General features: G+C 30.2%; 2 protein-coding genes across 2 annotated transcripts in view; one reads left to right on the forward strand and one right to left on the reverse strand.

Annotated features, from left to right (window-relative positions):
• Positions 1-16,941, reverse strand: part of LOC134712722 (uncharacterized) — a 95,785-nt gene that overhangs the window by 47,532 nt on the left and 31,312 nt on the right. Inside the window, exon 4 of the mRNA XM_063574549.1 lies at positions 8,494-8,585. Within this exon, the coding sequence (XP_063430619.1) occupies positions 8,494-8,585 (92 nt within the window). The remainder of the gene's footprint in view (positions 1-8,493; positions 8,586-16,941) is intronic.
• Positions 8,663-16,941, forward strand: part of LOC134712720 (uncharacterized) — a 90,953-nt gene continuing 82,674 nt past the window's right edge. Inside the window, exon 1 of the mRNA XM_063574548.1 lies at positions 8,663-8,824. The gene's annotated coding sequence lies outside the window, so the exon portion shown is untranslated. The remainder of the gene's footprint in view (positions 8,825-16,941) is intronic.

Here is a 16,941-nt window from a genome sequence, read left to right on the forward strand (position 1 = left end):
ACATTAGGGAACAATCAAATTAGAAGTGAATCAAAATGGTATTTGCAGGTAATAGATTTAGTATTGAAAGCTCAAATCTAATGACACATCAGACAAAGAAAACAATACTGTCACTAAGTTAGGGTTAAACATTGATTTACCAGTAACATATATTTATTTTTTTTACTGAAAAGGTAGGAAATTATTCCAGACAATTTCGGGACATTATGAAATAATAAATTGCATATTTAATCCTATCAAACATTTTATTTATAGTCTTCTGGGAAGAAAAACTAACTAAGGTCTTTAATGTCATTCTATCTTTTCAAGACCATTATAGACAAAATTCTTATCATATAACAAAAGTTATCTAGATTGAAATATAAAACCTTAAAAGTCTTCATGATTTAGTAAAACTCTAACCATAATGGTCAGCTTAGGGACTTAAGAAAAGACCTGACAGACATAATGAAAAGTCAAGAGTTCTGAATCAAAGCTATGATGAATGAAAAAATAATACAACTACCAATCCTCATCATCAGCTTCGGAGAGGTACAAATAAATGGTTGGTTGGTTGGGGAGAAGGGGAGAGGTGTGTTTACAGAGATTTCTATCTAACATAAAAATCAGTGAAAACAAATAAACATTCTCAAAACCACAGTGCCTTTCAGAACTTTGAAATGCTTAGGTAGAAGACCTACTATATATTCTTTGTTTAATAAATTACCAGAAAATAATATTCAAAAGACCAACTACAAAGACTTAATAGAGGAAGACCTTCAGATAGACCTACAACACATTTTGTGTTTGAAGGGTTCCAAACTGGTGACATTTGTTGGACTTGAGTTCAACCAGTCTTAGCACATTGAACTTGAGTGTATCCTCTATATATTTTCATCATAGGAAGAATTGGAGAGAGAAAACTAGACTGAGCTACAGCACATAATTTGAACTTGATGCTATATTTTTGTGTCTGGCCCAATCCCAGTGAATGATACGTAAGAAACACAGTATCTACTCTGACATTTACATATGATCAACTTGCCACATTCAATCTGTTATAGCATTATAATCAACTATTTATAGACGATAATTTACTTCTATTAATAATACAGCTATAAAAAAAATAACAATTATACCAGAAATGATCATTTCTTTTTGTTTGATAAGAAACCACTGTCTTACGGCATTAAGTTCCAATAAAAACGCCTTTACAACTGTGTAACACTTGATTGTCCAAATTCTTATAATCACACTTTTATTCATCAAATTTTGTCCTTTTTTCCAACTTTCTGATACATGTATTCAATAAAACAAAATAGAGAAAGTACTTATAATAAGGTTCAATTAAAAAGCCATAAAAGAAATATTCAAATTACCATGACAACAATCGAATGCCTTAAATTAAAATAACATTTACCAAAAAATCAGAAGAATATCTCTTCATGTTTAAAGTACCAAATAATATGAGAGTATTAAATTGTGCTTCATTAGTGTTGAAAAAATAGAGTTACACCTCTTAAATTACATCATTAACACTACCTAATGACAACTGTCTTAACGATCATTACATAACCTTGGGTAATTAACAAAAGTCTTTCCATGATCATTCTTAAACATCGGGTTAACTAAATTCTAACATCATTAAGTTTTTAAATTTCTCTAAAAATGATCAAGGTATATGATGTTCCTGCAGCTCATAAAATTTATAATATTTAGAATTGGGGAAAATATGTCTTTGAAATAAAACAAAAAACAAACTACCTATGAAGATTTATCTAATTACGTAAATACGAGGTTTTACAATGATCACAAGTATTTGTTTGATGAGTTTTTTACTTCAATCTAAAATGTGTACTCATAAAACTGACTGCACCAGTGAATCGTATCAGGTGTTTTGTATAAGAAGGTCGCCAGTGTAAATCGATTGACGTATCATCATGTCACTGGGATATTATTTATCTTGGTTTTTTACAACTTTGTTAAACATGTGTACATTTTATTCTTTTCTATATTTTAATGTTACAATTTTTACATCATTTTTGAGAACTATTCCAAATTTTATCTAATTTCTGTTCTGATTTATATCATATTTAATGAGGTTGAACATCCCTTTCACCTCCTCAGTTTTTTATGTTCTTGATAAAATCATACTCTTTTATCATATCTTATGGTGCTTTCTTTATATATTTACATAACTTAATGAGGGGGGATAGGACCTTTATCGGGACTCTGGGATAGGTTGTTTTTCAGCTCAGGATTTCGGGATTGACCCTTTCGGGATTTGGGAATTCTATTTTTCCTACTTTGTGACTTCGGGAATTCGTATTTTTAAGCCCCGAAATTTCGGGATTTCAGGATTTTAAGCCTGGAATTATGGGATCAGGGCCCTCCTTAATGGTAGGGGAGGGATACCTGTGAGCAGGAAGCAGTATAAAGTACAAACTTTGTTTGGGTATCTGCTTATGGGTGGAAAACACCTGATTGCACAGTGTAAAGGTCCAACTTTCTATGGCTAAGTAATAATACATTAGGGAAGACTGTTTGTTGACCTTCCAAAACCTTTCTCCTAGTGTTCTTGCTTTGTTTTCTTTTTGTTATCTACCACACATTATCCTTTGAACTATGAAATCTTATATCTTAGATTTAAAAATACAGAGGTGACAAAAATCAAAAGTTAAACATTTAAAATTTTTAAAACTATATTCCCTTCAACGAAAAAACCAGCCGAAAATGCTTACATCTCCCTATAATATGATTTTATTCTATGATTTTATTCATGTAACAATTTAGTTATGATTTGTAACTCACCCTGCATCAGATGTCAAATCAGAAATATTAAACATACAAATTCAAATTCATATGGCACAATATCAAAGTACAAGAAACACACTCTTCAAATATTTACAATTTTTAATTGTTTGGTCAACAGGCTGACTATGGCATGTAGATATGTGGTAGGTAAACACTTATGGTAGACTATCTGCTTCGTCAAACTTAATTTACATATCAGACATGGAGAACTTCTAACTAGTCACCACTCCGAGGAAGATGTCTTAGGGTTTGTTAGGATAGAGAGCTATATAGATATCTCTTTTGTCATTTAACAATACTACCCACTCCAGATTGTTAAATAGAAGGCCAGCGACCTGACTGATTTGATAATTTGTCATCAGGTGGTTATCATAACAAATAAAACTATCTTATTCAATCTGTCATTTAAATCATAAGTATAGACTGGAATATCATGCAGTAAACTGTCACCTTACTTAACTCTCAACCATACCTTTCTAACAACTTCTCTCTTAATAGGAAATAAAGGAAATTACTTGGGACAGAAAATAGAAACCAACAGAAAAGGAACAGGGAGCTAAAAATGAAAATTAAATAAAGGGGAGTCACTTAGTAGTAAGCTACATCAAATACAGACTATTTCATTTCCTAACCACATGATCAAAAGGTGGGTGTGTAAAAACCACAAATCTAGAGATAATATAACCCCCTTCTATACTTAATTGAATAATAAACAAAGGGTAGGGATGACTGATATTCCCTGACACCCAGTATGAGTTTATAAAAGCCTTGACCTAATAAGTAAGATTTTTGGGAAATGTTTTTACAAAATACATATGCAACAGTCCTACCTCTGTTAACAATGTTATCTGAAGTATTTATACATTAGCAAATATTACAATGATGATCTAATCTGTTCAAAGTGATAAATAAAATATATATGAGAGATTATTGAGCACTGACATGTTTATAATTGTACCTATATTTTATCTGAGGTCACATCAATGACCAGGATTAAACTTGACCTTAGGTAGATAAAGGATGCAATGTAATCAATTAACAGATAAGTTATAAATGATTATTTTATCTTTTTAGGGGGGTATAAAATATTTGTTTGTCACCTGTTTTGGTTAGTTTCGTAATGAACAGTGATTCGATGGACTTTAAAAGAACAAAATTTCACAGATGTATAGACCTTTGATTCCTTCACGATTCCATATTCATAAATGTATAGACCATAAGTCAATAAATGTATAGACCATGAGTTCAAAGATGTATTGACCATGAGTTCATAAATGTATAGACCATAATTCCATAAAATGTATAGACCATGAGTTCAAAGATGTATTGACCATGAGTTCATAAATGTATAGACCATAAGTCCATAAAATGTATAGACCATGAGTTCAAAGATGTATTGACCATGAGTTCATAAATGTATAGACCATGAGTTCAAAAATGTATAGACCATGAGTCCATAAATGTATAGACCATGAGTTTATAGATGTATAGACCATGTCCATAGATGTATTTACCATGAGTTCAAAGATGTATAGACCATGAGTCCATAAATGTATAAACCATGAGTTCATAGATGTATAGACCATGAGTTCATAAATGTTTAGACCATGAGTCCATAGATGTTTAGACCATGTGATTATAGATGTATAGACCATGAGTTAATAGATGTATAGACCTTGGGTCCATAAATGTATAGACCATGAGTTCATACATGTATAGACCATGAGTCCATACATGTATAGACCATGAGTCCGTACATGTATAGACAATGCATCCATACATGTATAGACCTTGGGTCCATACATGTATAGACCATGAGTCCATACATGTATATACCATGAGTTGATATGTGTATAGACCATGAATCCATAGATGTATAGACCATGAGTTTATAAATGTATAGAACATGAGTCAATAGATGTATAGACTGAGTTTATAGATGTATAGACCATGAGTTAATAGATGTATAGACCTTGGGTCCATAACTGTATAGACCATGATTTCATACATGTATAGACCATGATTCCATACATGTATAGACCATGAGTCCATAGGTGTATATACCATGAATCCATAGATGTATAGACAATGAGTTTAAAAATGTATAGACCATGAGTCCATAGATGTATAGACCATGAGTTTATAAATGTATAGACCATGAGTTCATAGATGTATAGACCATGAGTCCATAGATGTATAGACCATGAGTTTATAAATGTATAAACCATGAGTCCATAGATGTATAGACCATGAGTCCATATATGTATAGATCATGAGTCCATAAATGTATAGATCATGAGTCCATAAATGTATAGACCATGATTCCATAAATGTATAGACGATTAGTCCATATATGTATAGACCATGAGTCCATATATGTATAACCATTTTGTCTTGATCAATTTCTTTATCTTCAATGATATTTAACTGATTCCTTTTCATTTTATTAGTAAGAATGTTAAGTTTGTAAACGGTGGAGAAGTAAACTCAGTGACATTTGTCAGATGTACTTTCTGATGATGTTTTACAGCTAAGGTTTAGGAATGAAATCTTCTTACATTATTTTGTCATCAGATTGGTACTTTATCACTGCTAATTGTATGATGATGTGATTTGCTATTCTATCATGTCTCTTTTAAAGGCTTAGCTCCAAAAACCTCCATCTTTTTCTAATAAATCATACATCTTGTTATGCAATTTTGATAAAATCTCTTCTAAATGTTATAATGTTAATATAAGAACAACTTTTCTGTAAAGTAAAAGGAAATTCCATTGGGCTGACAGTCACTATTTTACATAGAGTTTTTTTTCGCAATATGGCTACAATGACTTTTCCTGTCACAAATAACCACAATTGAACCATACTACCAAAGTTTCAAAATCATCTTTTTAACTTCAAGGTATAAGCCTTTATAAACCACATTTTTTCAGTCAATATGTATGGTCCACCAAAATCAAAAGTTAGCATTGGTTAAACCAAATTTTTGTGTTATGTATATATGCAATTAATATCTTAAACTTCAAAATTCCACATACATGTAATAATTTATACTAACAATAAAAATCAAACCATAGCCTCCATAAATTTTACAAAATCACTCCTAAAAATATGATATATTAAAATTAATATGCAAAATCATTGTCTATTACATGACATTAAAGTGGTGCCATGGGCTGAAATAAAAATCCTTGATTCATAAAGTTGATGGTAATATCCAATTAATGATATTCATAACCAGATAGATATCATCCAAATCTGGTTGGTATAATGTGTCTCCTAAATGTCATCCTCTATTGTTTTAAAAAATAAACTCAAGATTCTAATCAGGAAAAGATGAAAGAAGTACTGGTCTCCTGTAGGTCCTGAATAACCCAAGAGGTCTCATTAATGAGCCCCATACTAGTGTCATATACAAACTTAATAGGGTTATTTTATTTTAAAACAGCGTCTATTTATAATAAATATAACAAGGGGGAAATTAGTTTGTAATACATGTACAGAAATAAATAACTTATCAACCAGTTAAGGGGGCTCGCGGGTCTAAATTTTTTTTTTTTATTTAATATAAGATTTCGCTAATTTTTTCTATAAATGAACTTTATCTTATATCTAATAGAAAAATCAATGATACATGTACAAACATTTTAAACGTCATCTGGGGCCGAACAGAACTGATTTTTTGGGTAAATTTTTGTATCATATCATAAAAATATAACTAATAGTGTAATGAATAGAATTCATAATGAAAAAACAAATGTTCAATTCTTTGCCAAAATTTTTGTATCCGCGACCCTCCTTAAGCATTCAAGATGATTTCTAGAAACATTATAATGATTTCCAAAAACCTCATTAAACTGAAAAATATATAGAGGTTAACAAACAGTGTTCAACAACAGTTGTCTGCACAAGATATGCAGGCTTTGGACAGTCACATGAACATATGTAGGAATAGAAGTAGACAGTCTTTATAGCAATCATACCTCTAATGTTTATAGATCTTTATACTTCATGAGCTTAAAAAACAAAAGGCACATAGAAAAACAGAAGAACAATATAAATCAGATCTGAAAATAGTGTTTGTCTTAAACTTTGACTGGCATTAGCTTAATTGACAAAAAGAACACACAGCAACCTGAGTACACAATTCTAAATCAAATCATAAAAAAGCAGTTACTGAAAGCAAGTTCAAAATACTTAACCTGCTAATAAATTGTCATCCTACACACAATAATTGGCAACAAGACTACTTGAAAGTTGATTTTGTATTCAGTAGTGTTAAAAGATATGATCTTGCCCTTATGTTTTACAGTTGCAAGTTGTTTTCTAGTGAGTAAGACCTCCTCTTTATTGTCCCCTTTCACATTTGTTATTTGTTCTACTGTATTTAATGTATTGGTCTACCGATAGTTGTCACATAGACAATCATACCATGTCTCATTATTTTACACTGTGCAATGACCAAAACTGTGCATACAGAATTACATTACAGAAAACAGGAAAAAATTAGTTAAGTCCTTTTTGAAATAATTAATTTAATCTCAAAATATAGATGGATAATGATTTTACAGCACATGACTCATAACCGTGATCAATTTATCTAACAAGACAACAAAAAAGATGCAAGGACAAAATCATTACTAACTTGTATGCTTTATATATTTTGTTTCTTTATAAAATGTCATTTCAAACATTTAATGCAATCTAACTTGACCATTCATTTTTTTAATTCCTTAAAAGAGTTTTTAAGTTTACTTTCTATATTTGCAATCATTTTCTATGAATAAATACTGAAATTTTTGTGATCTATATTTGTATGCTGAATTTTGAATGAAAATACATGTTATCCTTTTTTTTTTATCATGGGTTATAAATTTTCATGTATATTTAACAAAAAATCTATATCAAATGGCAACAGTTTGTTATTAAAGAATATATGTGCATACAAAAATCATGTAAATTTGCAGATTTAACATTGTTGTACTGATATTTAGATTAAGTACAAAAATCATGTCATATATTATTGTCCAAGTGTTATCTAGATGAGAATTAATCAACAAATAATTGCAAAAATGTCATAGCAAACAGTATGTCATTCTTTTCTGTATTATAAATTTTTATATATTTCTTTAAAAGGTTTTTTAAGGTAAACAGGATGGTCTTTGAGTTGTTTAGCCATCCATAACTTTTATCTTTATAGTTAACAAAATGAAATGAATGAAATGATTTACTCCTTCAATATACTATGTATTTTTTTATTTATATGATTCAAGTATATACATATTATTTGTCAACCCATTTTACATTTTATAATAAATTTTTAGTCTTGAACCACTTTAGAAATTTATTTCATATAAAAATATTTCATGCCCCTTGGAAGTCTCTTTATATATTTATTTTAACTGACAAATACATTTCCTTTTTGAAAAATTTGAGTAATATTTTACTTACTGTATTAAAAGTCTAACTGAAAAAGTTATCCTTGTTTAAAATGTTTCAATAAATGTAAAAATATAATCTGACCTTAGTTATCTACAACCTGCAATAATTTCCGATGATTAAAGTAAATTTTAATTATAAATCTGCTTACCTTTTTTTATTTACCTTTAATTATACATGTCGGTTACCTGGAGGTTCAATAAGTTACAACTCAATAATTCATTCACAAATCTTATCAACAATCAAAAATAAAAAAAACTTACCTTTAAAATTTTGTTATCTTTTCTCTTCCACAAAAATTCTTCTAAATAAGTAAAATTCCACATGAATGATGTTGATTGTTCATCGGAACTATCTAAAAGAGAGAGAATTGACAAAGTTAGGATAATCCGTGTACACAGAAGTTAGATAAAGACGTGGTATGCCTATGATAATCATTGAACTATGGGATACCATGTTAACAGATCAATGGCAAGCCAGCTACGGTTGTTGTTTTTTTGTACTATTTGACAGGTGGCGATTATAGTGAAGTGTACTTGTGTAAAATTTACACTAAACTCTGCCATTCTAGGATTGTGATTATAATGATTTGAGGTAAGTTATCATTGATGTTAGTAAGGAAGTATCAGAGAGTATAGAGACTTCATGTTTATCTATTAATATATCTCAACTTTTTGTATGAAAATTAGCACATACAAATTTTCAATTTTTATTTTTTTATGAATAAGAATTGGTGTTCAAAGTTTACTGATTGATACCATTTGGTATTTAGATATTCTGTCTTCAGAGATGAAATAATGAAGGAAAATATTTCATTATTTGTTTCAATTCATAAAATGTTGTTCAAAAGAAAAATGATTGTAATCATATTTCTGTGCATGGACTTCCCATCCCATATAAATGCATCATGTTAAATACTATATTAAGTAAGTTAAGTAAGTTTGTACTATTAAATTGATTGATGTGAAGATTAGTTTTGACTTTTCCATACTGGGAAGTAATACTGGTTTATAGTCAGGAACACATGTTAGAATAAGAGGCTTTTACATATTTACTCTGTTTATCCATGAACTTGTACTCTAACAAGGGCAATAACTTGCTTTGAATCATAATTTTACAGACAAATTAATTGCTTCAGAAAGTGGTTATTCAGAGTAGTAATAGTATAGACAGGTATAACGTGTTAAATTCTTAAATAACTTATTTCCCTGACATTTGTGGTGTTAAGTAATGTGAGGGTCAGCACCAATGCAGACATAGATATAACACTTTGTATTAGGTACGGGTGGGAAGTTGTAATGCATGTCTGACAAATGTTACACTTTCCTTTTGTTATTTATAACTTATCTGACCAGATATAAAGATGGCATTTGTTTATGACAATTGAATATACTGGTTAAATAAACTTTTGTCTCATTCACTGTACTATATAGACCCAAAGCAAAGGCAGCTTTATATCTGGACTATAATACTTATAGAATAAAACTTATAAAATATTATAGCACCAATCTTTAGACTGTATTTCTAACATTAATTATTCTCCGAAGACTCAACTACATAAAACATATACTTGTTCAGATACAGAGAATAATGATGAGTATGACAGGACCAGACTTGGTTTGTACTTTATAAATTTCATTTTATTTGCTAGATAAGTATGTGAATTAATAGTCATTTGTTAAGCCCAGGTAGGGGTACCAGATTTGATTGAAATCACAAACCTTCATCACTAATAAATAAAGTGTGATGATTAAAATGTTTTAAAACTTGAAGAGAAGATAAAATAGTGTTAGGAGATAACCCTACAAGATATCTCTCACTGAGCTACTAAGATCTGTCATGGTATCTTCATGATTAACAGCTAATTGATTTAATCAAAATATTTATTGTAATTGTTTATAACATAAATCTGACATGTATTGGTTTACTGAAGAAAATCTGTATCTTATTATAAATGAGAATTTATTAAAACATTTTCTAGTGGTAGTTTTTATCCAATGATAGATTATGGATGGATAAAAGTACAAGGAAAAAAGGGGAACAAGAAACTCAACATGTATTGCAATTTTTTCTCCATATGTAAAATTGAATTTACATTTTTAAAAAGCTGCCAATTGCTTCTGACAAGTTAGTATAATATTACTGTTTGGATGATGAAAAGTATCCTCCTTCAAACTGGCGTCAAAATGGGTTTCTCTTTTCTATACATACATTACATTTAATTATTAATCCCCCTATGCCTAGTGTTTGCAGGAAAAAAATCCATCCCACCCCCAGAAATTTTTATTAATCTAAAAAGACCTGATCATGCTATAACTTTATACATTGAAGAATTCATCAATGTAATGAAGGTTAAACTATTGAAGAAAAAAATTCCAATCTGTCATTTTCTTACAGGGAATATTTTTATGGCCCTAAAATTGATTTATAACATTACATAAAGTTGTTGTGGGTGGTTGACAAGAAAAGTACTTTTGATGATTTTAATGTACATCCTTGTGTTCATACATTCTTTTAAAACATTTGAATAAAAACCATTTACATTAATACAAGAGGTGACCCAACCTTCTTCTTGTATATACTTAAATAATACAAAAAATGTTGAATGTTTTTATAGAATTCTATAATCTTTCTTTACAGAGAAAGAGAGAGAAAGAGAGAGTGAGATAGGAAAAGAAAGCAAAAAAAAAATGATCTTGTTTTCAGCGTAAGCTGAACTTTCAGATACTTTGAATTTTAAATGTCCTTTTCATGTACTTCTAATATCATTATTGACAAAGTTGATTGTGAAGATCTTTATCGTATCCTGTTCATAGGCTAATGGACAGATACAATTTATACTCCATTTAACTTTTTTACGCAGAATTAGTTAGTGTTTAACACTCCTTCCGAAACTCAGAGAGCAAGGCCAATAATACTTTTAGAAAACTAACAGTACTTGATGAACATGCAAACTTTGGCTGAATGACTGAACATTTGAATGACAAGATCCTCTGCTATCGGTACTTTACTTCTGAACAGTTGTTTAGAAAACAATTTGTAATCAATCATATCAAAAAGAAAAAAAATGTCAATATAATGATGATGAATCCAACAATATGTGTTACTTCCTGGGGAAAACATTAGTACTATAATGTGAACTTAAAACTGGAGCAAAACTGACCAAATTATTTCTAGTTAGTCACAGAAGCCAGTTTTGCCCTACATGCAAAAAAAAATAATATTAAAAGAAACAATATTGTGACAGTTCCTGGAAATTATTGTCATCAAATATGAATCATAAAATGACAAAGCTTAGCACTTAAGGCAACAGAACTGCATAAAAAACCTCATAGTATCCAGTTTCAACATTTAATGTAAAGTGTCATTAATAATTATTTCATTATTATCAACAATTAGTTAATGATAGCATAATAATAGCACTGACTAAGTCACATATATTGACTCAACACTTAAAGATGATCTCACTGGCTTCCTATATGGAGGAAAGCCATTACAGTTGTTTCCTTACAAAGTAAAGGGAATTAAAACAAATAGCACTATGTCATGGGATGTTTTTAAATGTATTTCACTTTAACGTTTGAAGAACTTTCTTCGTCTATATCATTAATTACTTGTATTCCATCATTTCTCCTTTGATCATTTAAAACATTATATTGGCACAGTAAGCAAGAATGTCAAAATCACAAAAAACTTGATTGTTACCAGTCTTTTTATGGTTTATCTTCACACAAACAATTGTTTTAACTGGCATTCCAATTAACTAAATTAATATTTCATGAGTACTACTGTCTTTTTGACAGATACAGTCTCAGATTCTCTAAAAAAGATATTAGAAAATTATGAAATGGCTTCTTATCCTGAATAAACTTTGTAAAAGACAGATTCATATATGAGAACTAAATCCTTTTAAAAGATCAAAACCTTAGTTAGTTATTAAAACTGATAGGATTTTTAACTTTCTAAGACTTGCCATTACTGCTTTTTACAATGTTAGGTGGTGGTTCATTATACACAATAGATATAGGAATTACAGTTTCAAGGGACAAGGGCTTGACATATTGTATCAACACAAGCCACTCTTTTCACAAAAAACTTATGATTAAAAATATCATAAGTTCTACTGAAAGGCATATGACTTTCCAGTAAATTCAGTCTTTAGATTTTTTGTGAAAAGAGCCCCTGTAAGTTACCCTGGAGATCCCTTCTGTATATGATTTATCTCAACTTCTTTTATTCAATAGGACTTAATTTGTTTCGTCTTTCTAAGCTATTTCAGAGCCTGGAACCATTCTTTTTTTCTATGACTTGTCATTTGTCAATCAATGGATATATCATCAGCCACGTGCCAAGATGGAAATAGAACAACTCAGAACCTGTATAGCAGCTTCACATCCTGTGATGACAAACTGTGCTTACCAACTACAGGTTTAAATATGTTGGTGACTAGTTTTGGTATTTGATATTTACATACTTTGCCCTCTCAGTTTTAATCATTTCCAAATTAGTAAGCTCATCTGTCACAATAACTATAGTTATGTCACAGAGAAAATTACCATTGTTAAACAATCAATGACATTTTAGAATAATACAACCTTTGATTAATAAATTTTGTGGTCAATTTTCTGTGGTAAATTAATTGTAGGTCTTACAAATGGATGGATTTACGATATTGGGTTTATCCAGTGCACCGTGTAAGTCAAGTAAATAACAGCAAAAAGGTGGATGTAAAATTGACAAACAGACAATTAGGCACACAAGAGTCCACAATGCACTGTATTTAATTAATGAACATTACAGCAGGTTAAACTCAGATACAGTTCATGGAAACATATCTTATAAATCATTTTACATAAAATTAGACAGACTGGCTCAGACAAAGGAAACAAATTGATCATTTTAATCCCTCAAGTACTACATGAACCTATCTTTATTAACTCAATCTAATATGGGGTGTCTTATAGAAGAACAATCAACAGAATTCTCTTTATCTAATATAACTCCTCAACATCTCATATTACTTTTCTTATTATTCAATCTACTTGTAGTTTTAACAAATATTGACCCATTGATTAACACCAGTGGAACAACATTTACACCGATTCTGTCCACATTGTGTCAATATTGGGACTACTTATATCACCCTAGCTTTAAACATCCAAGGTCTAATTACCCCTTTATTAGAAAAGTAATTTCATCACAGATCTTGGGAGCTTTTGAAGACATATTTCCACATCATCAGATCAACAAAATATGTCAAAAATATTTGATTTAATTTGGAAACAGTCATGACAATCCGTGCAAATATCCAAAATGTGTTTAAAAACATAATATTCCAGCATGTGATTTAATAAATGCATATCATTACAATCATAATCAAAGATGTGCTGATTTATTTATAGTAAGTGCTCATTTATATTTTATAAGCTAATTTAAATCAGAACTGGTAAGTGGTCATCAAGTCATGTAAAGTCCAAGGAGTATTTAGCTGTTTCACTTGAGTAAGGTATTGGGACCTATCATAGGTGATCATGAGTTGATGTTTTAGCTCTTGATACTCATTTAATGTATTACTCTTCTTATTGAATAAGTCAGATTAGTCACATGAAAGTGCTTCTCATGTGTTAGAAAGATTCATTACTTTTTGCTTAATGTCCATTGGAAAGTATTTCATGTAAATTGAGAAAGTGTACAAATCTGCAAAATGTATCAACAAGTCTAAGGAGAGAATTCGGTCTGCCATTAGAATAGAAGGGAGGATGAAAAACATATTACTTTATCATAAGCCATACCCGTAGCCAGGGGGGGTTCGGGGGGTTCGGACGAACCCCCCCTTGAAAACAAATAAGCACTGTTAAAGTTGATGCTCTGTCCGAATTGTGACTGTTAAAGTCGAGTTTGTGAGTCAAACGAATCCCCCTTTGGAAATTCCTGGCTACGGGCCTGTAAGCTAAAATATAATGACCATTATATGGACATTTTGAAGTAATTATAAAGAAAAAATCATATATTTATGACAATTAACAAAAATTATAATGCAGATTATCTAATGTAATTTTCTGCAGTGCATCTATTTTTTCTTCGTGCATTATATCTTTTGATACTGTTTAGTGGGAGATGTTGCAGTGCAATCATCTACTTCTGATACAATTCTGACAGCTTACCACTTGTAAGCATCGTAAGTCATCCACGATAATTACAAATGGACATATTACCAATTGTTTCATTAATCTAGTACCACATTTGTTGATTTTCTCTCAGAAATTATATTGTTCATGTGATTTATTGTAAGAGGAGCCTGATAATACATAAACAGTAGTTAGTTATATATACAGATATAACATGAGGGTATAGGGGGACAGTGAAGGGGCTAAACAATTTATAAAATAATAGTACATTAACCTTTACGTCAGCCATATAGGCAAATTATAAGATTAAGATATTTTGGAGCTCTGAAAGAGAAGAACAATTTTAAGTAGCCATACACAAAAATTTAAGTTTAAAGTATTGATGTTGCAGCAACCAAACAACTTGATCAAAAGACCATGAGTAAAACAAAACTTTATCTATACTTATTTTTATGTTGGGATCTGAATTGGACTGAGGCCATGAGGTTTTGGGGAATAAAAGACATTAACCAACCACTTCTGGTTAAATATAGTTCATGAGAGGTAAAAGGGAAATGCTGGAATGGGGAAAGTAATGACAGAAAAACTCTCAAATCCAGAGATAAATAAGGTTTTTAATAAGAGATAACAAAATAATCAAGAAATATGACTGCGATTTAAGCTACATCCCTTATATTAGATCACATAATGTTCAGAAATCAATTAAAGGAACCAAGATAAAACTATATATGTTACAAATAAATTCACCTTATCATCATGAAACAGCTTGCACAAAAGGGTTAGGAAAATAAAGTACAAATGTTTAGAATTCAGTGAGAAAAGTGTTGAATAAAATGTCATTCTTAAGTAGCTTCCTGATTTACAACAAAACCGAGAAGTGATATAATACTTGTTGTTATGAATGGTAAACATTGACTAACTTATAAAAGTATAGCAGCTAGAGTGACAGGTTCACATGATTGGCATGAGAATGACTAGAAGCTACAGACAACAATTAGGAACACACCAAACTTTAACCATGAAGTGTGCAAAGGCTTATAAAAACTAAGTTTCAACAATTATGTTGTATTTGCATGAATGTTACAATTCAAAATTAGATTTGAGAGGGAATTGTTAAAGTTTTGTACTAAACACTCTCTATAATGAAGCAGATATTTACAATTAATCAACGATCAAACTGATTTAATAATGTACCACCCAAGTAACTTTCAATCTAGTTAAGTGGAACCAAATCATAGTCAAGATCTTAGGATATAGAATAATTTCAGACTGACAATTAACTGTACAATTAGGTCTGACCTAACCTAAACTGTCATTAGATGGCTTATAAATACATAGCCTCTGTACTGACAATCATCACAGAAGGTGCTAGATTCATTAACTTAAATTGATTTTACTTAAATCAAGATTATGGATAACTCCGGGAGACTTTTCTACTTTTATTTTTAGCTACTGGTTACAATTAAGTAGAATTTTATTACTGGATATGTATTATGATGGTATTTTATTGCTATCTCTTAGACTGTAAAAGTATTATCGTAAATAACTGGTGGAGAAATAAATCATTTTAATAATTTGAATATTCCAGTGACAAGTGACATAAGTCTAGCTGGCCATGTTTATATGTAAATATGTCTATAGTGTCTGGAATATGGTTTGAAGCCATCTGCTGAATATGTGGTATGGGTTTTGCTCATTGTTGAAGGTCATACAATGACTTGTAGTTGTTAATTTCTGTGTCAGTTCGTCTCTTGTGTCATTTGGTAATCATACCACATCTTCTTTTTTATATTGAAGCCATTTACATGTCCTCCACTCGGTAATCAGAATCAGTTTTTTTCTTCCGCCTTACTTTTTTTTATCTTTTATTTAAACTATATCAAAATTGAATTTGAATATACTAAACTGTTCAAAAAGACATCAGATACAAATCTTACAAAAAGCATAAACTAAGGACCTTTAATAAGGATATTGTAAGAATGTAAATTGTTGGTGCCTAAAAACATTATTTGCTAGAATTTGGCCTTGAAACAAACCAACCAACATCCCTGAAATGTTTTCTACTTATGACTTTTGAGTAAATGTTAGTTATAATGTTTGATGTTTCTCTAAGGATATATCATTCTAAGTCTATTTTCTGAAACAACAATATAAACAATTCTCAAGAGGAAACTAGGTTTTCTTCCATTTCCAGAAATAAAATCTCAAACGACACCATAAGTTCTGCATGCAACATGCAACATTATTTTATATTGTAATGAATTTTTCACACAAGTTATTTACTGTCCATCAATTCAGAGATTTAAATAAAGGGTACAGAGACAATAACTGATCACATAGCTATTAAAAAAGATAGGGAAATATCCTGACTGTAGAAAACATCTGAGCAAATGAGGTCATCCCTGTTTTTTGGTGGGTTTTGGGTTTGCTCAATCTTTAGTTTTCTGTAAAGAGTTTTGAGGATTGTTGACTTTTCTCTTTGTTATCTATATACATAGTTAAGTTTTGGTCATGGCTTTGTTTATTTTTCCCTGACATCCCTTTTTTTGTTTCAAATTCAGCTATAGTGGATCTGAACAAGTT

The sequence above is a fragment of the Mytilus trossulus genome, chromosome 3, assembly GCF_036588685.1.
Source record: "Mytilus trossulus isolate FHL-02 chromosome 3, PNRI_Mtr1.1.1.hap1, whole genome shotgun sequence".
In the NCBI taxonomy this organism is placed as follows: domain Eukaryota; kingdom Metazoa; phylum Mollusca; class Bivalvia; order Mytilida; family Mytilidae; genus Mytilus; species Mytilus trossulus.